Source organism: Falco cherrug, chromosome 9, assembly GCF_023634085.1.
Source record: "Falco cherrug isolate bFalChe1 chromosome 9, bFalChe1.pri, whole genome shotgun sequence".
Taxonomy (NCBI): Eukaryota; Metazoa; Chordata; class Aves; order Falconiformes; family Falconidae; genus Falco; species Falco cherrug.
In genome coordinates this window covers 29,703,019-29,730,182 of record NC_073705.1, presented here as the reverse complement: position 1 = coordinate 29,730,182, position 27,164 = coordinate 29,703,019, and the positions used below count along the sequence as shown (strand labels likewise).

General features: G+C 36.5%; 1 protein-coding gene across 3 annotated transcripts in view; it reads right to left on the bottom strand.

The window, feature by feature from the left end:
* The window catches only part of ADGRA1 (adhesion G protein-coupled receptor A1), a 277,366-nt gene that overhangs the window by 31,774 nt on the left and 218,428 nt on the right, over positions 1–27,164 (bottom strand). For all 3 annotated transcript variants that reach the window (XM_055720717.1, XM_027799650.2, XM_014276751.3), the window contains 5 exons: positions 21,817–22,024; positions 20,681–20,889; positions 11,468–11,595; positions 10,413–10,536; positions 3,260–3,405 (listed from right to left, as the gene is read on the bottom strand). In XM_055720717.1, coding sequence (XP_055576692.1) covers positions 3,260–3,405; positions 10,413–10,536; positions 11,468–11,595; positions 20,681–20,889; positions 21,817–22,024 — 815 coding nt within the window. The remainder of the gene's footprint in view (positions 1–3,259; positions 3,406–10,412; positions 10,537–11,467; positions 11,596–20,680; positions 20,890–21,816; positions 22,025–27,164) is intronic.

Below are 27,164 nucleotides of genomic sequence, written 5' to 3'. Positions count from 1 at the left end.
CAAAACCTAATACTATCTGTGCCTCAGCTTGAGCTGATGAGAAGTTTTGTGCATTGCACGTAATAGCTGAATCTTGCACGCCCCTTTGTCTTTGCTGGCAAAATGTGACTTCAGATGATTCAGAGGCCAAACTCTGCCAGGTGTAACAAATGTCCACAGAGGATGAATGGATAGAATTATTTATTACTATTAATGCCAGGAAGTGTATTTTACAGGAAGTCATTTAATTATCTGTTGAAGTGCTAGGGTTCAGCATTTCAATACATAAAACTCAATGATGCATTAATTTAATCCACCTCCTTAGCATCTAGGCACATTTAGTAAAAAATGCAGGAATTGTTACAGTTGGTTCCAGTCATCAGAGTGATAGGCCCTGACAGCTTTAACTCTATAATTAACAGATAATATATATAATGTATAAAATATATAGTACATAACATATAACTATATAAATTATTATATGACGTGAATAATTTATAAAAAGAGGCACGATTCGAAATCAGATTGCTATGAAAAACAAGTTTCAGTAAAATTACACTGCAAAAAGATAGCAAGTTTGATCACTGTATCTAGAACACAGAAAACTAAGACAGAACCACAATTTTACATAACAGGATCCAAAATCTTGCCACAGTTCAAAGAAAACTAGGAGTAAAAGATCAAGTGTACCTCATGTGTCTCACTTCTGCAAATGAATACACAAATAGCAGGCAGAGAAACTGAAGCAACTGTTACAAGCAAATGTCTTCTCCTACTAACAGGTAAGGGTTCCTTTGAGATATTTTGGTAGTTATTTTCACTATTTCAGCTACTTTTCAGAGTGGTTCAAGCTCCTTAAAAAGTGGTAAATTCTATGTTACAGATTTATGTATCGATTTTTGGCAGTAGTCCCCACTCACTGACTCAGAAAAGATATTCTTATGCCTCATACAGCAAGTGCATATACAAGGAATAGAAAACTCCTCATATGTGAACTGGAAACCCAGTCTATCATATACATCCATTACCAGAAAAGACTGAAAGAGAACACCAAAGCATACAGTTCTTGCCAAACACATTCATATATTTGTGTTCAAGAAAACTAGGTATACAGGCAGGGCTTACTGAAAAACTACCTCTTGCTTAAAAATGTCTTGCAGACCCTGTTAAATGCTTCCTAGCACCGATGGTCCTGACATATGAAAAAAAAAGCATAGCTCAATCTCCATTTGAACAAATTTTATATTGTTTAGCTATTTACTGGTATCAAATGACTACACTGAAATATAATAATCTTAAATGGATTTTATGGAAATATTATGATACAGAAAATTTCTGATTTTAATTTTATTAAAGCCATGAAAGTTAAGATGCCCATAAAAGTGATCGTTATCATTCCAAAAGAACAACAATTACTAATTATGAGTTTGGCATTTTCTTGCTTAAAGCAATTTTTAATTTTCCGTATACTATGCCCATTTTCTACATGAAATGAAATTGATCCTTACTACTTTGAATCTAGTACTAACCATTATGAGTCATATTAGACATTTCAGTGTCTGTGTCTCTAGGACATACGGTACCCTGAGTGAGAGATATAACAGAATAATTTTACTTAGCTATTAAACAATTATACCCATGTTTTCTTACAGCTAAAAGGTTTATAATTTCTATTACTAAACCTAAAATATCTATTGTTTTTTTTTTCACTATCTGAGAACCTCAGCATGTCAAGTACAATGAAGATTCCAATTAATCTTCTCTGTAACCTGATTTTCTGTTGTTTTCCGACTCAAACAAGATTTGAATTTGAGGAACATACACTATACTGGGTCTATGTAACCTGTAACAATTTTCTACCTTAATAGCCATACTGGAGCATTTGAAAATTGTCAGTTATTTATCTTGCCATGAACTAGTAGCCAAAGAGTAAAACTATCATCTCTGAAGAATGGTACAGTAAACCATGGATTGCAAAGTCAGGCACTGGCAGTGAAAGTATATCCTCTTGCTTACACCTAACAAAGCTAATGTTCAATATGGGCCATCCTTTCACTATACAAATTTTATGTTAAATTTAGTCAATTTCATCTCTAGAAAAAAATGTTTTAAAAAGAAGAAAATTAATCAAATTAATAAAGATTTCACTCAGCAGAATCAGACAGCAAAATACAATTCATCTTCCTATGGACTTTTAACAAGTTGTGATAACCTCACAGAGCCATCTGTAAGTGCTACTCAATATCTGTGTTCAAAATAAAATAAGCTAAGTCTGTCTAAAGGAATACACCAATCTGGATTTTTCACAGCAAAGCCATGAAAAGTAGAATTCATACTTCCTGCCCCTCACTATAAGACTAAGGTCTTTACCTCAATTGACTATTCAGGTTTTTCCATGGGCCGTAGGGAAAGAGAGGCAACCTCCATAAGACAACTCTTCCTGTCCTCAGAGAAACATCCAAGACACATGGGAAGAATCGTTCTCTGGGATTTTTTCTCTCTCTCAGTCTCCCTCCAAAATCTATACAGGGACACTAGATAACATTGGCTAACATTTAACTTTTTGATAGCTAAATTCAAGAAAGATGAATCCATCTTCTCACTCATCCAGCCTTTGGTTGGAAATCGTAGTTTATGGTCAAGTTGCTTTCCCCCCTCACCCCGTGCAGACCGACTACTTGGTTTGAAGTTTCAGCATCTCATTGGCACCTAGTTAAAATTCTTACTGCATTACACCTGCCATGCTCTCAGAGACACGTACGTTAGTCTGCTCCATCTAGAAAGCTGATAGGGAGTCCAGACTTTCAGTCGCTCCTGTAATAGCATTAGATCTCTGATGTGGAATGAGGAAGGTTGCTATCAGGTTGCTAGGCAATCAATACAAGTGTGGGCAAGATTTACAGCAGAACAGATAAGGGTAAAGGGAGAGTCATTATAGCGTAGTTTCTGATGATTAAATAATGCCTTAACCCGGAAGCAAGCCAGGGTTTTTTCCTCCAAAAGAAACCAACAGAAACATTGGAATTGTTCCTGTTCAGATAAAGGTATCTGAACGTAGCCAATACCATTTCTGCATATTGCCATCTCATGAGTAGAGTTTACTATTAGCATACAATAAATATGCAGATTTTTATATACCCCTGACTCAATTCTTTATGGATCCTATTTACTGACTGTAAAAGGTAAAGAATACAGAAATGGAAGTGTGAAATTGTTTAAAATTTGTATGCTTTAGGAATACATTAGAAGAAAAAAAAAAAGCATAACTAATATTCCATACCTGAGTAGTGGTTGCTTTGGATAAGAAGGCTGGTCACTGTTTTGGCATGGCTGAGGTTTTTTTGTGACTTGCTTATAAATATTCCTGGCAGTTACTCCAATCCATAGCATAGTAGAGAGTGTAGAATAATGTAGTACTATGCCAACCTAGAAAAGAGTGGACATTAAACACATCAGTAAATGGATCAGTAAAACAAGACTTTTAGAAAAATCTTACTGCACAAGCGTACAAGAAAACCGATCTTTTTAAACTGAATTTGTAAGTGCATCCATTTTTACTTTCTTTCTGGTTATTTCTAACCAGGGAAAACATTTTTTAAAAAGCAGATTAAATCTGTTGTTTCCTAGAATCATAGAAAATATCTGTGATACCAGATGATACGTTATGAAACTAAGACTGTAAAGATATTAATTTTCCAAGAACCTGATTAATGACAACTATTTACACCTGGATTTAAAGTGATGTAAAACTTAAGTTTGTGCTGCAAGCTGTGTTAGTTTATCATGACAATGCAGTTTAAAAATTAATGAGAGGTCAAAATTTTACTTGCTATTACGCTACTATTTCCTTTCATTTTTCAGGAATATCCCTGAATATCCAGTTCCCTCAGCTGTATAGAGCCAAGGTTGACTTCTTGTAATGGGATCAGTACTATTTGCCTAAACCCAGATTATTTTCAGACATATTTCAAGGAACTTATAAACTTGGCCATACAATTTTTAAAATTAAAGTGACAGGTCTAGGCATCCTCCCTTAAAGGCAAATACAAACTCTCAATAGTGTTGTTATATTTTGTCTCCAAAAACGTGGTGTGTTTATCATTGCATGTAAAATAAAGTGCAAACACCTCTAAAATACTAACATTTTTGTTATGTTAGTAATTGTTATTCATTACTATGGAAACAGTAATTGGAATTTTATCCAATCTCCAATGCTTTATTACACCAGCCAAGTCTCCATCTGATTATATAAAATGAGGTTACCTTTGAAGCAATAACCTGACATTTTGCAGTGACAAGTAAAATATTGCTATAATTGGAAAGCACATAAATGTTTAAGGAATACAGAGAACTGCTGAATAAAGCTAACACAAATCTATTATAACGATTTATTTGAACCAGTGTTCATTTTTGCTCAACTTAAAACAAAATAATTGATGGGTAAAGAAAAAACGTTCCATTAATTTTGTTTACATTTAGTAAAATAGCACAAAACTTGAAGATAGCAGCAAATATCATCTACAGAAAACCCTTTGTAATTTTCTCTGGGACTTGTCTGACACATTAGACAAGGGAGTATAAAGCCTTCATAGCTGTTGTTGCTCGAGGTAAAAGAAGCAGAAATAAGAGAATGAGACAAGTTTGTATCATCAGCTGGCAGATGTTGCCAGTTCAGTGGCTAGTGCTGTCTGGACTTCGTTCATATGCAGCTTGCAGCATTTTCTGTAGGGACGCAGTGAATATGACTATGAGCTAGAGGTCGGAGTGAAGGAATAAGTCAGGAGGGAGAGGAGAAAGGGGGAGAAAAAGGAGGTGGGAGCCATGAGAAAGAACTGGAAAAATTCTAGAGCTTTGGTTTCTACACCTCCTTCTCATTTCAGCAGAGCAGTGCTACTATATATTCTGTCATTATCCTGCCCAAGTATGCCAAAGAATCCATAAGAATATGAACAGCAGGGATGAATTCTATGGGAGAAGGCACATGCATGTGAAATTTTGACAACAGATACAGCCCTATATACAGAAATGATCACCCACTTAAGTGAACAAGATTCCTAAAAATAGTACAATAAAACAATTTTATTGAACTTTCAAGGACACGACTGAACTGAAAACATTGTTGTGCTACACCTTAGTCACATTACTTCACAGTGTGCTCATATTTCAGCAACTTAGTTCCTTCTGATGTATGGACAAATTGAACAAACACAGGCAAGAGACAGAAATGTTACCATCTTCTGTACTGACTCTTTAATAATATGTCTCTTTCTCTTAAAAAAAATAAAATAAATTTGCATTTCATGCTTAAAGGAAAAGAGGATATATCCTCATGATACAGGACATCCTTATGACTGACAGATTTGAAGGACAATGGTGACAATTGAGATAAAACATACATGACACAACAAAAACGTGGAATTTGGAAGGGTGCACTGAGCTGTTATACTAATTTCCAAAGGAAAGGGTTACCCTTTTCTCTGTGTAGTGATGATTTTATTTCTCACTTCCTATCACTAAATTTACTTTCTGGACTAGAATTTTTGCTGTTATTCATCTACTAATAATAATTAGTAAAAAAATGCCTGTCACCTCATCTTGAAAATTCAGTGTTTCAGAGTGGTGGACTTTACTCTCTGCCTCTTCCTCCCCCCTATCTCCACACTGAAAGTCACGCCACGGAGATGCATTTTCCTCACTGTTGCACATAGGAGCTGTGGCTGCATGCTCTTGTGTCTCCTTCAGTGGGATCACCTCTTTCTAGCTCTCTTAAGCTAGGAAGACATCTGAGCCCTATGCTAGAAACACATGAGATACCAGCTCGTGACTTGGAAGGGCAAGACAAGGCTTAACAGAAAGGGGAACAGGACAAAGATAGTTTTGTTCAGTAAACTCTCAATTTTGTTAGTAAATGTAAACCTTAGGTTTATGCACTAAAGGTCCAGGGTACAAATTTATCTATGTATATCTTGTTACTGGATTTGTGCCTCCGTAAAGCCTAAGAGGACAGTTAATAGATACAAATTAAATACCCAAGTGTTCACTTAAAACTATAATCACTAGAACTTTTGAATTTCACATAAAATGTGTGGGAAGGGTCAAGTTTTCCACACAGAACAAAGGATTATAATTGAATATATTAGTGATGACCTTTATTCATAAGAAGGTTTTCCACTGGCAGGCTAAATGGTACAGAAAGAACTGTCAGGATGTATGCATTGAAGACAGCATTGCACCTAAAGCTGTTTAATAACCACAGTTATATGGTGAAAATTTTCCCGTTTTCTTGGACTCGTTTTTTCCATGTCCTGTGTTCTTAGAACTCTTATCTTTGGGAATAAGCACCAGCCTACTGAACAGAAAATTACACTTTTCTACAGTAAGAAGATGCTGTCTGTATATGTTCCTTCAATACATTTCAGTACTTTAGAGGTAACTTAAGTTCCAGACCAGAATGCACATTTATGCAAAGCATTTTGTCACAAAAAACTCTCTTGATCAGCTTTAACTTGAACACAAATTCTTTGTTTTCCCATAGTTTAATTTCATTTCTTTTTCTTCAGTTGTAATCATATTTCAGATAAGACTGTCCTTCTTCAGCCAGTTCTACTTCAAGAAGGATATGGATATATATGACATCCCGATTAAACTACTAATCCTGCCCTGAAAGTGATTTTTTTTCAGTGAGATGAAGGGATTCAGGAATTTCTCTGCAGTCTGTAACACCACTAGATGTGAATATTTCATGATCTTAAAACACTTAGCCTTAGAACAACCCCGTGCTCCCTTCACAAGTAGAAAATTTAGAGCAAGAAGTTCAGATCCACAGATCAGGTACCTGAGACTAGGAAGGGCTGGTTTGGCATGCACATCTAACTCCATAGCGTGCAAAGTCTTTAGCCGCCTCAGGTTGCTGCTAGTAAAAGTTTCCAGCCACCTGAAGTCTTGCTTGTGCCTATGACAACCTGTTCCTGCCTCAGCAGAGCTGAACAGTGCAGCACCTTTCTCAGCAAAGACCACTCAAGGACTCTTGAATAGCATTTGTCACTTCAGACACCCTAACTGGCAAACTTGGTCACAGCACTTAACTTTACACCCATTCTTTAAAAAAAAAAAAAAAAAAAGCTAGAGTTGAAAGAACTGCTCTTTCCTCCCTCCTTCTATAGTTTTTCTATCTACCACTTCCACCCAACTATGTGGTGCATAGTTCTAGGACCTCCTTAATTTAACAGGATTCAAAACCAAATTCTGGACTTCCAAGAATAGTACTCTGACTTCTAGGCTACTGGTTAGTATGGAATGGGCTTCATCTTTCTTGCTGAAGATTTACCGCCCTATAGAAAGGAATTCACAAGCACCTTCACATATGACACTCATATGACATATGACACTGGCTCTGATTGAGGCCATTCTGCCATTCCTAACACAACATTTGCCTTGCATAAAGGATTTTTCCATAAACTCAAGACTCTGAATTCTACAACAATAGTCGGCATTTAGTGACACCCAGAATCAGATTTGTGGGTAATCTAAACAGTCTGCAGATATAACCTCATTCACACAGGAAATCTGTGAAGAAATCCAGTCTTCCAGACCAGCACTCTAACATCAGTTCTCTCTATAAATCATAAAGACTGCATAGAATACACAAGTGAGACTGTCTATACAAAATACTCTCTGAAACAGGTAAGCAGGTTTAAAAGGGAATTTTAGATTTTTAGATTCCAGATAAAAATAAATACCTTACCATCTCTTAAAACACTTTTTTTTTTTTTTTTGTAATTATTTTGCCTTCAAGGGCACATGAAAGTTCTTCCAGCTATCTATAATAGAAAAATGGGTCCATTTCCATAGCATTACTTCTTGCTGCTTAAAATTAGCCTGGGACAGCTCATTTAGAGGGAGAAGGTGATCCAAATGAGTTACTTTAGAACCACCTTTCTTGGTTAATTATGAAGGATAAAAATTAACTCAGTCTATTATTTCCCTTGGGTAAGGATGTTGCAGTGAAATTTGTGTGGAAGTTTTAGGGATAATTGCAGTAAGAAAGGTGGAAGTTCACTGGCTTTGACACCACATTTCAGTGATTAGGACAGAAAATGCTTGCACTTGAAATCTCCCCTGCACTCAGGAAACAAAAAGTGTAAATTACATTGCAGCAGGGTGAAACTGTGTTTTGGATTGTAGCAGATGGAAAGATGCCTGTGCTATTGCAACACTGATGGTGTTACACATGGAGTATAACTAATATTTTAGTGCTGCTTGAAGCAGTAGTATTTTCACAAATATGTTTTTAAACCCTAACATCATTTTTCCCCTAGAACTGGAGCGGGGGGGGGGGGGGGGGGGGGGTGTGTGTGAGAAAAAAGAGAAAGAGACAAAAATTAGATTTAGTGGACACACAAGCCCAAAATAACCATATAAATATACCTTTTGGTAGGCTGGGTAATTTAAAGAATTGCTGTATTATATACTCAGGAGGAGTGCTGTCCACCCCACCACTGCTTACACAAGCTAAGGGAAACATTAAAATATGTGAGCTTCTCGGGAAACCATTACTAGGTCTGACCTCACTACCTCCTAGCTTTGGCACGCTGACTATTAATTGATAGAGTAACCACTCAGGGTTATCACAGGAGGAGACAGGCACTGGGACTCACAAGATTTTGAAAAATGTTGCTGTCAGCAGGCAAGAAAGGGGCTGTGGTGGGGTATAATGTTCTGGGAGTGAACAGTTTTTCTGTCTGTTACCAGCTATAGGAGTCTTGTCTTAGATTGTTTGGACCGTTGGATCCATTAGCCCTACTTAATTGCATAAGACAATATCTACCAGGAACCAAAGGACTGTGTGTGTATTGCGTGTCCTATATCTTGCCTATGCTTTAAATGCTGCTGCTATTTTTTGTTGATGTAGCAAGCTGTCAGGTAAATAAAAAACCTTACAAAATTGATTAGAATGCATATGTGAATGGGTCCATTCAGTTTCCCTAAGTGCGTATATTTCCCAGCAGCTCAGGGTCTGGCCCTATACCATAGCAAGAAACAGCTGTCACTGATAATGCATTTTATGCAGATACCCCTGTAGTTCATGTGTTCCTCATAAGAGATTATTAATAACTCATTTATCTCAATCATTTTTTCATTATCACTGTTAATACTGCATTGTTACCACGCAATCTGCAAAGTAAATAACCAGATAATGATTGAACAACAGATGGTCATTTGTGACCATGTAATTGCATAGCCCTACAAACTAATCTGCTACCCTCACTCGCAAAGTGCAGGTAAAGACAATGGTAAGTTATATTTCAATTTTCTAGAACTCACAAATTTATTATGATGCAATACACTAGATATTGGGAGATATTTAGCTTAGAATAATCTAGTGGAACCTGTGTCATTTAAAGGAATACCATGTAATATGCATAGGTAGACTTTGCATGTAGGGCATTAGAGGTGCTTACACACCTACATGGGCTGTTTATTGAAAGTCACGCACAAGTATACACAAAAAGATTCCAAAGCATTTCACTGAAAATTAGAATGATAACTCTTACACTAGTTATGCAAGTTTTGCAATGACTCTGCTGCTGGCTGGCAACTCTTGCTCTTTACACCCGTTCAAGTCAACCAGAAGAACCAGATTAGTGACAGGCAAAGTATCTGGGAGAATGTTGGCTTAATAAAGTGCTTTACTACAGGTAAATACCTAGGACATCCATGAGATCTGGAGTGCTTCTATAAAATCCAAGAGGAAGAAATATTTAAGACAAATTGCAACACGACCTCATCAGGCATTACAGAAGATGACTGAAATGGCTCTCTTTAACATTGTACAGACACAGCCTCTATATTCAGAGCAGCTGAAGCCATGCCCTCTCTGTGCATCTCACGGCACTACATCCCCAGAAAGGATGAAGCAAGAGATGTGAAATAGTCCAGCAGTGCAAACAGGGGTCCAAAAATCACAGGGGTACTGGTCTGCTGTGTCTCCTTTGCTTGAGTTGTAATTACAAGACACAATCATACTATAAACATTACGCTGCCCAAGTGTACATTTAGGAATCACCCAGTGAAGCCAGGGCCACCCTCAGGCAAATGGTATATGTATTACAGAAGTGCAGCAGTAATTTTAGTTCCACACATTCAATTCGAAGATCAGAAAGGACACAAGTATTTGGGAATCGTAGTTTTCAACTGTCTTGTAGAACAGAGAAATATTATGATTTCCAGGGATTTTTTTAAACTAAGGAAATCTGAGCTGCAGAGAAGCTAGTGATTTAGTCAGCCTCTCACAGAAACTCAGATGACTTATCCTGAAGAACTTAAGATCCAGGAACAATCAATGAAAAGAAAGAGAACTATCAATATTATGATAAAAGACACAGTTTCAGGTTTTCATTCTACTAGTAACAATTACCAAGGCAGATACTTACAGCCTGACATATAATTGGATATTTAATGCGATTGATTCCACCAGCAAAAACAGCAAACGTAAGAGCAGTATGGAAACAAAAGTTGAGAAGCATGTGCCATCCTTTTCTACTTATTCGGATTGTGCTGTTGAAAAATCACATTTTAAAATTAAAACCCAACATATTTATTATGAAAATTACAATTTGGAAAAAATGCTTAGTATGATAGAATTAAATTCTCTGATTCTTGAATAGCTACTTAGCAATCTACCTATAGGACAGAGTCTGATGCATACAGCACTGAAATAAATGGTACAAAGGTACAATCAATGGTAAAAATTGTAGTCTATTGATAAGGGTCTACTGACTTAAGGTTTCCCCCATCAACTCAAGCATTTAAAGTAGTGTAATAAAAGCAAAAGGCTTATTGCATAGATTCAGATATGCAGAACTTTACAAGACATCTCTAAAGGATTAAATGGAAGCTGAAGATCAGAAGTCATTGCATTAAGTTCACTTAATTAATATTTAGCAGCTTCTACAGTACAATACATTCCTACCATTTTAAATTGCTAATGGTCTTTAACAGAAGTATGTAGTTAAGATGGCATTTATATAAATCTTTCATATAAAGGAAAAGACAAGTTTTATAAAACCAAGAAGATTTAGAAGTCAAAGAAAGTTTCTTTTCCCCAATGATAGTTACCAGTCTTTCAACCAAACCTGGTCTTAGGAGCCAATACACCAGTGGAGCTGTCCAAAGTGCTGCTCAACTGGAATGTGCCAGAAAGCAATTTGATAGTGCTCCTGGTTTTATATTGAATTGTGAAGTTAAAAATCTTAGCAGCAGCGTGTGGACTATTTAGACATAAGTCTCAGGAAAGATACAGCTTGGGAACACCTTTAGAAAGGTCGTTTTTTTAATATATTTCTCTGTTGTAAATCCCATTGCTGATACTAGTATCCAACAGTAATTCAGATAATTTTAATTAATCTTTTCAGTGACGTTACAAAAAATAAAGTTTGTCAGCAAAATTCTGACCATTTAACACAAGTGCTTAAAATGGAATTCTTACCTGTGATGGACAATGTAGGTGATAATGGAAGCAAAGAGGCACAACAACATAACTGCTGTACATGCGTATACCACAGGGTGCAGAAACTCCCCTGGGTACTGGGGGAAAGACAGCACTGTCTTAAAATCCTAGGAGAAAACAAAGTGATTTAACATTGTTAGGCATGTGTGAAACTCTGAGACTTCATTTCAATATGTCCTGTCATTTCTAGCTGTTCCCTTTCAAAAGCAGGAAAATAAGATGATGAACTTTTTATGTAGATATAGTTCATGAATTTACAATAACATCAGACTGCTCTTTTCTCATCTGCATACACTTTGCAAGAAAGAAATTAACCTTTTTGTACAAGCAGACATATCCTAATTGAAAAAAAAAGGTCTGAAAACATACACAGAATATTACATTTTCCAGGCATTAGCAATATCTGTTCCTTCTGATAACATGAACTTTATGTGTGTATTTTACTAGGATATTAAGTACAAAATATCAAATTACCATAAAGGTCTCTGAATGGCATATACATGGCTGCAGAAGAACCACTCGAAGAAACAAAAGCCATGAGAATACACAGAAAATATCAACTGACTTGCTCCTATATTCAAATACAATTCCCAGCTGATACACTTCCTTTGACCCAGTGACCTTCACACTCGGTTGCAAATACTCTACTATCTGAATCAATTCAAAAACCGCTTGACAGCTATATTAACAGCAGAGTAAAGATCCTCACATTCCTTTTGGACCTGCTAGTGCCTGCTGACACAATTTTTCATGAAAAACATAATGAAAAACTATTAATATCTTTGTAAAACTAACCATATCAAATTTCCCATTCTAAATTAAGTAAGAAATAATAGGAAAGCTAAATCTGCAGGTGTGATGGATGGAAAGCAGAAGGAGACCATTACAGCAAAGAGTATGTCTTCAGACTACCTGAATTAATCCAAACATTAGAGGTTCACAGTAATACATTAAGCCATATCTGTCTGTGGCACTAGAGTTCTGCAAACAAGTACTGTAAGTTAGATGTGTAAATGACCACCTGAATGCAAAGAAAGTGCCGTTTACATGCCAGTTTCCATGTGCAGTGGCACTAACTGCACACACAAAATGAACATACACCCCAGCACAGAAAAAGCTAAGATCTGAAAAAGCACTGAATATGACAATCCAGCAAGCTAACACTGAAAATGCTGGCATACATTTAAAAGACTTTTTTCTTATCTATCAATTTTAGGTTCCCCTGGAAGACATTCAATATTACTTTCCTGAGGTGAAATCTCCCCTTTGGAGACTGGGACTGTAATGGTAATACATTTTTTTAGTCACATTTGCATGCAGATTGCTGATTTCCAGCACCATTATTTATGGATATGAACTTGTCCATGTACAAGCAGCTAATATTCATGAGTATATGCAATTATTAAATTGGGGGAAAGGTACTGTTCCGTTTACCTTTTAGAAAGGTCCTTATAAGTAACAAATGCCCTAGTAGTCATTATTTTTCTTCATACTAGCTTTAAAGTTCCTAAGATTGATTTCACCAGTTCCTCCAGATGCATATTAATGACAGCTCTAAAATAGAGCAGCTTACAACATAAATGAAAAAACTATCAAAATGAACAAATAATGGTTGACCAACATGGCAAATATATGTCGTCACATCCCATTTCACTTCAAATACATTCCCAGCTTGCAAGTGTACCTCATTTACATCTTCTCAGTCACCAGCTTGTCCCACAGAGTCCTCTCTTGGCCCTGCCCAGTTCACCAAGACTCAAAGTCAGAGGTGGAGTCCCTTGTCGCAGAGGTACTCTTATGCTGTCTCCTAACATCTCTTGCTACTCTTCCCTCAACCACAAGTGAAACAGAAGAGGAAAAGAACTCTGTCTTTTGATGTGGTAGCTTTTTAATATGACAGACCTATATTCTTGAGGTCTTCTGATTTTTTATTTTTTTTTTTAGTGTGCATAAATATACATTCAGGATATTGAATTCAGGAATTTCAAATAATTCTTTAAAAGTCCATTTGCTCAGAACTGCCACTGAACCTTCACAAAAACACCCTTTTTTTGACCATCTTTTCTCCCATGTTTTTATTTGCATCATATCCTCATTAATTCTTTTACAGAATAAATTTCTTGAGGTACACTAGTATTTAGCAGAAATGTTCAGTACAATTTTGGCTCATATTACTAGAGTAGTAATGTAAATACTGGAAAATTTAAATAGAAATACTCTGCTGAAAATGATAAAACATTTACTTCTAGCTCTTACTGATATAATCATATTTTGGTATGCCAAAAGTACACTTTGTCATAATTTTACATACACACTTGCTTCATTTCTGTGCATTAAGAATACTGTTACTGTAACTAATATAGTAGCAACAGTGTGGTTATTTAAAGAAATAAATATCTTGGATCTTTCTGAAAATATATTCTGAAAAGTTATCAAAATTGTGAAAAAGGAAACACAGTGAAGCTACACACTTATGTAGAAAAAAAAATATGAAAGCAGTTTTACTTCAGGTAGCATCTTTCAGTGTGCTAAAGAACTAGCTTTTAACAGTGTAAATGCAAGGATCAACCAATCACTGTCTGAACATCAGTATAAAAGCTAATGCCATATGTCCTACAGGGATACAGCCATTTTGCCTGCAGAAGAATAAAGAACAATCAGCATCTTAAAACTAATTCAATTTTAAAATATTCATTTTTTACAATTACCTCTTTCCTAATCTTCTACCGTAAATAAGTGGTAAAACTTTTGAGTATCACAATGCATTATTGCCAATGTAGAATAGCCTTTTTAAGAGTTTTGTATATTGAAAACTGATTTAATTATAGATATAATAAATATATCTGGTCTGCTTTTTGATGATAATATAACCTTATTGATCTGCCAGCCTCCCCTGAGTAATCCTCTGGGGAAGACAGCATGCAGGAAAAAAAAGTTACTTTTATTTAATGCTGTATGCAAAGCACCGTAATTGTATGTTACTTTTTACAAAGGTGGGTTTGATTTTGTTTCCTAGAGGGGATTCAAACAATGATGATATTGGAAAAATGGCAGGGATTATCTACAGGAAAATGAATATACACAAGACTTTGACCATTACATCCACAACTACAAGGCCAGTAAGATGTTGTCTAATGACAATCCGTCATTCATTCACCCGTCTAAGAAGGAGTGAAACCAGCTTCTTTCAGCTGTAAAATGCCACCATAGTAAATGAGGCACAATAGAAACTAGTGATGGAAATTAGTGACAGAAAAGACTTTCTATCAGCTATTTCATCCAACAGTCAGATTTATAAGAACATCCGAGTACAAATGGGACTGTTTCAGCTTTACTTGAGATTTCATTCAAAAAAGTCAATGGAAACAGACACATCTATACTGGTCAGTTAATACTCAATATGAAAGTATAAAGAGGTATAGACAAATTACATACCCAAGGCAGCCCTGAGACATCTAATAGCAGACGTTGAGAAAGCTGAAGGAAAGATACAGTGAACTAATACTAAATATCTGGTACTTTCACAAAATCCCAGCTGCTAAAAACAATCTAGTTTGTGTTGTAAATTTTTGTAATCTATATACTTACATTGACAAATTAAATATTTATTTTTAATATATTGATTGTAATAGCATGACGTTAGAAAGTATAGTCAAACTGGTTTCTGTGTTCAGAGTAAGACAGTTGAAATTGTTTTCCCCAAGGAAGTAATATCCAAGCACCACAGAGATTTAGAAACACAAGTGCATTTGAACAATCAAGTATGTAAGAATTAGATTCCTATTTGTATTTAGACTCCTCCTACTTAAACAAAACAAACTAAAAAATTAGGTGCCAAATATTACAACGTTTAGGAGCCAGAATATGGAAAGAGTTGGGTCTCTACGGAGAGCTGAAAACACTGCAACGCACACTCAGTTGATGTGCTGGAGGGGACTGCTATTTGGCAGGATCTCAACAGCCTGCAGGAATGGGCTTACAGGAACCTTGTAAAGTTCAGTGAAGAGAAATAAAAAGTTTCCTGTCTTTGGGACAGAGTAACCCTGACAGCAGTACAGGCTAGGGGACAGCTGACTGGAAAAAAGCTTTGCAGGGAAGGACCAGAGGGTCCCAGTGAACAGTAAATTGAAAGCAAGGCAGTGGTGAGCCCTTGTGGCACCTAAGGTGAAACACATATTGGGCCATATTGGCAAGAGTGCAGGCAGCAGGCTGAGGGAAGTGATTATTCCCTTCCGTTCACCACTTGTGAGACCAAATCCCAACTAGTGTGTTCAGTCTGGGGCACTTCAGCGCAAGAAAGACATTGATGAATTGGAAGGAGCCCAGCAGAAGCTACCAAGACAATAAGATGGCTAAAGACCTGGATTCTAGGTCTTTAACTTACATCTCCTGCCTCCTAAGACTGGGCCCATTTTACTGAGCTCCTTTATAGTCTGGATCACTCTGTCCTCTGGTTGAAGCTGCACCACAGAGAATGCAAGATCCATTAAGCCAGTAGAAAGCACAAGCAAACAGAAAGAGCGAGCTTGAGCCAGAGGCTTGATTTGTTATAAAGTTAGTGTGTTTTGAAGGAGACAAGCCTAGATTTTTTGTCCCCAGTAACAAGCCAGTTTATGCATTTTATAAAGCAAATAATACATGTTATTAAGTGTAATTTAATAAAAAGTAGATGTAATCCAAGGAGAAAGGAGTAAGAGCCAGATCTTGCTCTTATGAGTACTCCAATTCCAAAGCTTTATGCAAAACACTGGCACATTCAGGAATATTCTGAAAAAAGCAACCTTTTCTGGGAAGCTGGACTCAACACTGTTCACATGGGCTAAGCATTCTCTGTTAGGTGAGCAGCATATGCCAGCTGAGGACTTAGGTGAAGAGTATGTGCTTCCTTGCCCAGGCCTCTGAATGACAGCAGGGCTTAGAAGTCTAGCTCTTCACACTGGGAAGCATCAACACACATGCAGAGGAGTCTACTTCAAGGAAATTTTGCAGTTCCCACTACACCAAATGTTAATTTCACAGATAGCAGGTAAACTTTCTGGATCACTTTCATAGTCTTTGGTGCTTAAACTCTGCTAAGGTCTATTCTGTAGGTGTAAAAGTAGGTGTTTAAACACATCAAAAAATTGAAGAGTTCATTCTTAAACTTGTCGTTATAAGCAGTCTGATTTTTCAAAGTACTGAACCACGTTTCTACAGCCTGTTACAAGAAAACCCTGTGTTCTCTATGGGGAAAATGTCAAATACTGTAATTATGTCAACCTTCTAAATGACATCTCTGTAATTCTTCCCCGACTCATGAATTAATTTCTCATAAAAGCTTAGGCAGGCTGTTTAATTTGGAGAAGACCTGTAACGTGGAAGTTTAGAAGACTGTTCTTAGAACTGAACTACTTGAATAGGCCTAAGAAATTCTGAAATTGTCTCCAGTCACACTGAAAATACTGAAAACAGCTTTTGTGGTACTGTGATCCTACCAATTTGGAAAGACTTAAAAAGATTCAAGGAATGCTTGTAAAACTACAGGAGAAAAATCCTGCAACTCTTAGCATGATCTGTTCCTAGTATCTTGCCTCTCTTCAAGTTCTCATTCACGCAGTTTTCCAAGGTTTGCTTCCAGAATAGTTTCAAATTTGTTCTGTTTTTGTCAGCTCAGTCTCATCAGCCCTAAGTATCTCAAATAGCCATCCACTGAATGTATGCTACTTTTGCAAATAATGATTCCTTACACTCACAAAATAATAATAATAATAATAAAATCCAATAAAACCCCAGCTGTTAATGACATATTGTGATAAAACAGGAAAGGAGTTATGATTTTGTGTTTGTTTGACCTATCTTCCAGATTACGATTAAAAATGCTAAAAATATTTATTAATCCATTTTATGTTAATTGAGAAGTAGCATGCTTAGATTTAAGAATTTTACTATTTTATTTGGCAGATTTGAGGAAATTATTATTGATGAAGCAATCTGAGAGGGAAAAGGAAATCTTCTATACAATAACAGTAATATCAATCTCTATTGAATTGCCATTTTGTTCTAAGAAAAATTAAAAGAAGAACAAAGGACAATGTATGCTAAAACATATTTAGCAAACTTTGAAATTCATTGTTGCTGTTGGATATTTCTGTTGTCCCCTGAAGAGTTTTCACTCAGGTATACTATGGCTACAGGGCACTAGATTCATCATAACATACACAGACATTGTCCTGAAAAATTAAAATATTGATATACAGCCCAGTTCACAAAAGAGCACAAATACATAGTATTTATAGAACAAATACTTATAATTAGATATACCAAAGTTTCAGAACATGTAAGTTCATAATTTTACTCTAAACCAGAAAATCATATTGCAGAGGTTCATAGTTGAAGACTCTAGAGGGCTTTGGCTATGTCTGAAAGAACAGAGTGTGACTGTCTCTCTTCCTCCTACAGACAACAGAAAAGACAAAATAGGGGACTGGTCTAAACACACAACAGTATATGAAGAGAAATGCAGGAATACACCTCAGGAGTTTAGTTCACAGTATTTTACTCTGACCCACCCCTAAGACATAACATTAAGAAGTTGGTAAGAATAAGATCATGTTGTATTACGTCTGACACTACTATTTTACTTCCATCCACTGGCCCAAGCCAGAGCAGAGTAAAAGCTTGACAGCCTGCAAGGGAAGGAGCTTGTATCTCCTTTCCAACTCAACCTCCAAACTGTACGCTCTCTCTCATTGACATCACTTGAACAACTGTCACAGAGAGAAATCAAATGGCTCTACATGAATCCTCTCACTTGAAGTATGCTCATGCTTATTAATTATCAATCATAGCTGATAAGTCCTTGATTGCTGCCTTTCTAAAAAAGGACTCTACGAAAGCTTTATTTTAACCCTTTTACGGTACATAGGCAGAAACAACTTTCATCAAAGCAGTTCCGCAAACTTTGTCTTGCTATTTAAAAGATGACAAATCAGAATATACGCTGTACTAGCTATAAAATGACATTTGGCTTCTATTTCATCTTGTTCCATAGCAGGGTATACATTATTCTGGTGGTGATGTAAAGCTTTATTGCTGCTCTTCAGTTTACAGATGCTACTTCAGTTTTCTCCTATTATCCCAAAACATAATAATCAACTATGAATCTTTATGGTTTAATAGATTAGAGAATTATAGATTAATAACATGGATCATGATATTGTAGCCAATTGCACTGGCTACATACCATACGCTAGCTATTCTGAATTCGCTGACAGTTTGTTAGTGTTTTAAAATATATTAGGCACTGAGGTGTGAATTACAAAGATACACATAGGGACTTCATATAGTTCATCTTATAAATTAATAGCTTAGCATGTATATGTATCTATGCATAAAAATTACTTAAGGTCAGGCATCTTTTTTTCTTAAAAGTTAACTGCGAAACACAAGCTAAGGAACATATCACGTTGTTTGCTACCAGATCAATTGCAAAGCAAGGGTGAGTCTGAGATTCTATCTTCTTGTCTTGCACAGATAAAAATGGAAGGTGCACAGAGGAAAAAAAGCAAAGTTGAATTACCATGACAAAACAAACACAAGACCGAAAACAGAATTACATACCAGATGCAAAAGCTGCAGTAAAAGGTGCCTCGGTTGCCTTTACAGTTGTAGAAAAAACAATCTGCTACATCTTATCAAAGATAAACATGTAGTCCACTCACAAACCAAAAATTAATTGTAGCCGTTTTTTCAATATACAGCTTTTACAAACAAAATGAAACCACGGAATTGGGTGTTTGCAAGCAATTAATTAACATTTGGTAACTTTACAGGCTGAACCCAAGCAGCTGAAGGAGGAGGAAGCCATTTTGGGTGTGGCACCTGCAAAGTCAACAGGTGCTTCCTTTAATGAATTTAGGAAAACATCCTCAAAGTAAAATTATGTTTCAGATTCAGGGAAAGAAGTGGCTGGGGGGAAAAAAGGGAACTCACAGAAGCTGTAGAAAATCAGATATATTTGATGTCGCCAAATCTTAGGAACAGCTCTTAAATTCTGAACAATTCTGGAATGGGTGAAAAAATGTTCAAGTAACTCTGAGGGAAATCAGTTCTTATCAAGTGGACGATAATATCTGCATTTAACTTGTGGGTGCCACAGCCTTGTGCTATGATTGGCTACCATCTGGGCTCCATCTGACAGCAGCAGATTGGTATTCTCTGCACACGTCCTCACAATTCCTGTCGCCTATGTTTGCTGTCCCTTACACATACACACAATACGTTATTTACTCAACTATAAACATTTATGTAACGTACACAAGCAGTATCTACAGTACCATCATGCACCAGAATGCAGGATCAATCTGGTATTAATAATACACATCTGGCCAATCTTTTTACAACTGGTTTAAACCACATATTTTTAATGGTGCAAACATTTTCTCACCTATATGTGTTAGAAATCTCTCATTTATTGTTTGCTTTCCTTTATTCCCTGACTAATAACAGGTCCTTATTACATGCATAATATTTTTGCTTTCATGAAGGTAACTTTCTTGTAAGCAGGATAGTTAAATAACTGCAATAGGAACTGTAAGTGAGACGGAGAACAGACCAAAGCAGGCTGATGTGTTAGCACTGCACAGAATTATTTTTCTTCATGAACAGCAATTTCATAAGAAGGCTATCTTCACAAACTGAAACCCGTCCAGAATCAACAAGCACAGCATTGTCCTTACTTAAAAGAGAAGAAGATGTTATTCCTCTCGATTTATTAAATGATTCAACATTGCGGTATGCCTGCAACTAATTAGTATGATCAACACAGTGCAGGGCAGGAACAAAAGCAGACCAGCCTCTGAGATGTGCTGATGTAAAAGCACACAGGAGTATACATTTTTAAACCCTGTCCTATAATTTATAACCATTACATCCTAATCATTCCTTGATGGAACTTTCATTTGTAAGCCTGAATTTAATGTCATTTCTGATTAGGCCTGTCTCTGGTTATTAAAACTGACCACCAGGTTTATTCACTTACTAGCAGTTAAATAACTTACTTTCTCTAAGACTGTCTTATACTAAACGTTATAGAAAACAGAAGGTCAGTTACTGACAAGTAAGAATGATACAGATGCACACAAAAAAGAACATACATGCATAGCAAAAGAGAGAGGGAGAAATACAGGTGTATTTGCCAAGTCATATACTTACCATTAGCACTGCAAAGTTACTGAAGTGTGTACTCTGAATGGTGGTAATGTTGCCTGCAGAACTAATTATGTGGCACCCTTCTCCCCACCAGCCTCCATGTCCATCTAGAAGGTCAAAATCCCAGAAGGCTGCAATGGGGTCTATACCCCGTGCAAAGTGCCTCAGCCCTATAGTAAGAGGGCTGGTGAGGTTTCCAAAACTGCACCCATCTGCAAAAGCAACAAACTGAATCAGAGAGATGGAGTGGTGAACCTTTTATTGATGAATGCTGTGTAAAGATATCAGGTGCACTAAACTATGGGGAAAAAAGCAATAGATGTACCCTTAATGGTCAAAATCAAAGGCAGTGCTCACATTCAGAAAAAAGTTTGCAACTGTATAAATAAATCTGAACGTTTCAGTCCCATAATGTGTCCAAATGATCTAATCATCCTTCACAAAGCAGATTTTTTTTGTTTCGGATTCTTCAGTTATGACCTGTGTTACACTATTGCCTATGTAACTGCAGAAACATCTCAGGGTATGATTAATAGCTGAGACAATTCTGCACTTTGAAAGTCACATTTAAACATTTAAAAAATGTTAATAGAAATAAAAGCACTATTCCATATCAAATAAAATTAGTAAAATTGCCTGAGTGAATAATTAATCAAAATAATGACTCACTAGCACATACAATTTATCACATTTAGACAAAAGCCTTTAACACCTGTTTTACGTCTATCACATCAGAAAGTATACTGGTGACTATTGATACATGCAACAGGGCACTACTCCCACTCCAAAAGCCTTATTTTCATCAGTGTCTAGTACGTTAACGTTGCAATTTTCATTATAAGGAGTAAATCAAGGTTCTTTCCTATAGCACTATGCTTTAAGAAACAAGCATTATAACAACGCTGTCAAAAAACAGTAGTCTAGAATTTGCATTCTAGTCACACGGCAAGTGCATTTCTTTATTTGCAGGATGATTTGAATAAAACCATGCAGACAGGAACAATTGCAAACATTTGTACTAAAGAACAAGACTGTTTCCAGCCTCTCAGCACGCTGTATACTCTACTCCTCTGTTCTCTACATAATCAAGTATACTGTAGCTTTTAGATTAAAGGAAACAATTCATAACAACTCCTTACCTATTTTAGCAAAAACAACTGGTGTGGCAACCGTCCTACGTTTCCCATCATCTGCAAGATTTGATGAGTTTCCTGTGCTAGGAAAGAGTTTTCCATTCCGAAAGACAATAAACTGTAGCTTGCAAGTGGAGTTATCAACAGATTGCCAGGCTGAAGACTGAGAGAAGACAGACTGTGGCAAATGAACTGAAGCTACGGCTACAGCATTCTGTACAATGAGAAAAAAAAAGAAACATTTAAAATGCAAATCACAACAGGGTTGCTTTCACGATGTTTTAAACTCCTGTACAAGAAATGTATGCTGCCTTCCTTTTCCAACACGCTGGAAGCAACCAAAGAAGCATGAGCTGTAACCATGGGAATAGGATTGGTACAGTGCATATTAAAAAGGAAAACGTTTTGATTGAATGTAAGAGTCTATATGGTCAAGCTCCCTGCTGCAGAGGTGAGAATGGTTCTTACCGTGCCTGCTAGAGGGTCCATCAACACTGCAGATCTGATTTAAAGAGACAACCTCTACCAGGTTTTCTCCTTCACTTAAAACAGAATCAGACAACTTACATTAAAACATTTCTCTAAAAGGTACTTAAAGAATATAAAAATAATTTTATTAATGCAAAAAATTACATCAGCAGACAATTGCAAGTGCAGTAAACAATTCATTTTATGAAAATGTTTTTCTTGCATCATATATGGAAAATCAGTTACCACTGTGTTTTAGTAATGCAGGATTAAAAAATATTACAAGCACTAATGTAAAAGAAGAAAACAAGACAGCACTAGGAGAAAATGAATGAACACTGTCAGATCACTATAATGGCTTTGAGTTGTGAGTGTGTTATACACCCTTTTACAAGCAGATAATTCCCTTACAGCAGAGCTATAAAATACACCAAACACTATGTTCTGAGGACTTCACACATCAAGCATTTTTTTCCTGCCAAAGTAGCAAACTAGCCATTAAAGCCTGAGATATTTACAAGAAAAAACAAATGATGAGCAATGGGAAAATAAAGAGGGAGTCTGTCCTGAGCCTTGAAGTGAAAAGTGTATGTATTTAAAAACAAACAAACTACAAAATGTTCTAATTTGCATTTTCCCCAAGGGCAAAGTATAGCTTCTGTGCACGTAATTTACATAGATTATCACACAGTTTACTCATAGCACATGTGTGCTACTGCTTTGAGAAGCAAAACAATAATCTCCACAATCATGTAAACAAACATGACATATAATATGTGTCCATGTGCTAGGAGAAATACACGTGAGAGATAAAGGTACAACAGAGATCAGCGAACTAAAATGAGTATGAGAAGCATCTAGTGACCTCACGATCACTATGGGAAAAAAGCATGAGTAGTTTGTGATGTCATTAGGATGCTTAAATAAACAGAGAAAGGCTTCTGTACAATTTTCTCTTTTTTACCATGTATATTTTGGAAAGGTTTTGTAATTTTAACAATAAAACCACAAAAATTATTTTTTAAAAATAAGTATTCAATCTATCTGATGCCATTTATTAAAAATACTCAGGAAAATGAGAGCAAATAGCAACAGGATCTTTCTGCATTAGATTTTAAAATTACTATGAAGGCTTTAATTGGAATTAACTGAGCTAAACATCTAGAACTCGTCCTTAGATTGTTTGCACTGCCAAATTCACTAAAGCTGTCATAACTGGCTTTATCTCATGCTTCTGAAAAAAAGACGTATTTTACTCTATGATATACCAAAGTATCTGTATATACTGAACCTCTGATGATACCATTTTGGCCATACGACTGTTATCAGCAAGTACGCACAGAAATTTTTACAAGCATCATTTGTCAAGCCCCAGATCACTGTTGAGGACTTACCTGGAAATATACAGAAGTGTAAGAGAAGTTACAGTGTAATTAACTTTATATTTATACTGGATTTTTATTACTATTCTGTGTTGGAAAAAGTGACAACAATGACATATTAAATTACATACTAATTACTTATTAGACACAAAAAAGAGAAAGCTAGAAGCATCTGAATAAGCTTATGATAATGAAACCAGCAGCTAAAGGCACTTGGATAAGCCACAGTGTGCTATGACTTCACAAAAGCAGTCTACACAAGCCAGAGAAAACAACAGGTTTATAGCACTTTTGCTAAGAGGGGAAATTGTCTAATTCATTGTGGTTCTCTAATTTCTTCTCCACTGGGACTTACTGATACCAGTGGGGAAAAGTAATAGCGTAGGCAGAGCTTGGCTGTGAGACTGAGGAGGTGCAGAGATGCTGCCCAGGTCTGACACGTGAGCTGGCACGCAGGTCTGATGGCAGGTCACATGGCTGGGGAAAGACCAAGGTGGTGCCCACCACTCCCCTCCTCACTGCGGCCTGTCTCTGCCCAGACAGACACCCTTCACCACGTACCATGAAAGAAAGGAGCCCGATCTCGGTGCCCCAGGTCCTACCCACAGACTACAGCTTCACCTCACATGGGCAAAGCCAAACACCGTGAAGAAACACTGTACACAGCCTACAAATGGTTTTAGTGTGAACTACTTGCACTTCTTGGGCTGAATGAATAAATCTCACATGTGCAACAACAACTTACTTACGCGACAAAAAGACACATTTACAGAAAATGACAAAAAGACACATCTCCTTCAGGAGACTCTTTTTCTCTATTTGTCTCCTCAAAATGTACCAAGAATATACATACCCATAACGATAACTACTTAATACTCTTCATTAAATAATGTCCACAGTCACTTGCTGGGATACAGTTTAATTGTGAATACTACCCTATGTAATTGTTATTTCAAACAATGTCTTTTGAGTGCAGGCAGTCTAGTGGAGGGAAGGACAAAGGGACAGGGCTGTTCCTTGACTGGACAAATGCACACATAAATTTGAACATCAAATATTTACTTTACATAGAAATCCCTCAAAATTAAACATCAAACTGTCTACTACAACAATATGCTTGCCAACAAGCTCCTGTACTAGGTTATTAATGAAAAATGCACACACTGAGAGTGCCCACACATTCACAATGCTGTTTAAAAATATGAATAAATATTTTAAAACAATTTTTACATCTAAGATACATGAGAATCTTCTTTTCAATAGCATTACTCATTATTCACAGGAGAGGGATGATCTGAGCACTCCGGTGATCCCTGTTATTGTGGCAGAGGATGGATGGAGCCTGACTGGAGGCTTAGTCTGGGATTCTGCTAATCTTAGTTGTGGTGGTGAGTAAGTTTCCCCACTCTTGCCTCAGTTTCGCTCTCACTTGGTGAAATAAAAATGATGATATTTATTTTGCTCTGTAAGGTGCGCTGGAGTTCACAGATGAACATAATATGGAAACAGACTATTACTAAAGCCAATGACAGTAACATCAAATTTTGAGTGAATGACTGTGCTTCAGATGTTTCAAAATCCACATAAATCTAACTTTTAACAAATTTATTTCGACACCGTATCATCACATCTCATAAGAACTGACATTTCTGAGCATGCTAGTGGCAGCATCTCAGGAAGCTGCTCCACCTCTAAGAGGGGAGAAAGAGCACTAGAGACAGAACCACCACCGAGTGTCCTGCATAGGAGCTGTAGCTTTGCAATGACACAGGTCAGCACCGGCATCTTGTATTTTCCCTGGAAAAGCTTAAATCCTGTGTCAGCAATTTATTAGTCAGGATTTAGACATTCTGTGAGCGTTTTCAAAACAGAATGTCAATAATCCCTCCATGACTCCATTTCACTTCTAGTCTTACTAACTGGATTGTACTGGCATTGATTAGAAAAAGGAAATCCTGAACATACTGTACATTTTTCTAAGGAATATTTTTTTTGCTGGAAAATGCCAGTGTTTTAATATGAAAGCTATCCACAGATATCCACCCATTTGCACATAAATATGATAGAAATAATGCAAATTTCAAAACCTCGCAGTTATCGTCAATGTTATCTGCTCAGATATTAAAAAATCTGCTGTATGACCTTGCAGCCAGGGACAGAGGGCTTATCAGCTCTAAACCAGCTTTGAGGATTTTCCGGGAGGGCTTCTAAGACTCCTGGCTCCTAAGACTTCTTGGAACCTGGGACACTTTCCCAAAAGCCAAATGAAATATTTTTTAAACACTCTGAATCATGATTTGGAAAGTACAGTTTTGTAAGTACTTTTGAAGTTTCATGTTTTGTTTCCATTTCAGAGCTATTTTTTTGTGTGTGTGGAATTTTTCAAAATATCTGAGGAACAAAAAGCACAAATAAATCCAACTGGATGCTGAAAGTTTTATATTTGAATGGAAAATATCATTCTAAAGAGGAAATGGTCCTCAGGATATTGAGAGCTATGGACTCTTGACATTTTTGCAGCTCATGCATGTGTCACCCTTATTAAAAATGTTTTAAGGGAAAAATGAAAGATTTGAAGTGAAGTCTTTTCCCCAGGCAATTTTATTCTGGTCAGCAGCCCATTCCTTATAATCAATGCTAGCATTTACAAGGAGTTTTTAAGTGTTTAGGAAAGACAGCCTCTTGCCTTAGGTGCCTTTGTGATATGTTGGTCCCTCTACTTTCATGATTCTTTTAAGAAACCTGCTACCATTTTCAACATTGCTTCCCAATTATCTTGTTCTACTTGTCTAAAATTTATCATAATATTGAGAGATAATACCCATTATCAGACAATCATTACCAAGAAAGATACTTGGTAACCACTGTGGAATGACATAAATCAAATTATTTTCAGTAGCTCTTCCTTGCATATGCTTTGATACTAGATTCATTTTGAGTTCAAGCACAGTATTTCTGTTCGAGATTAAAATACATTTCATAGGACTCATCCAATTTTGAGTCCTCAGAAGGGTCATAAGGTGTATTTTTCCAGTTGGCAATTTCCTTAACTCAAAAAACAGCACTGTAACAAGTCAAAAGAAAACTGGAGGGAACGGAAAAAAAAAAAAAAGGTAAATGAAATCACCTGAACGCCTGGCAAAGAACTGGAAAAGCAGCTCCACTGCTTCCAGACTTTAAAGAATCTGATGAGGTGTTTTATAGATTCAGATGCAAGATGCCATAGATTGTATTATTTAAGATACAAGGGTATTGCCAAAACAGGCACAAGCTATATAAAGTTACAGTAGCAGGAAATAAAAAGTAGAAACTAAGCTCTACACATAAAAGCCTATATTACTAAATATGTACTGAGTTCATAGTGTGGTCATCCTAATAAAATTAAGCAAATCAATTATTTATACATATACAATAGATTTTATTTAGTCCCTCAAACGAGACAGCAGCTCCTTAGAAGCAACTGAAGATTTCAGTTTGGAGTTTATGTTAAAGGTTTGGTGGCTA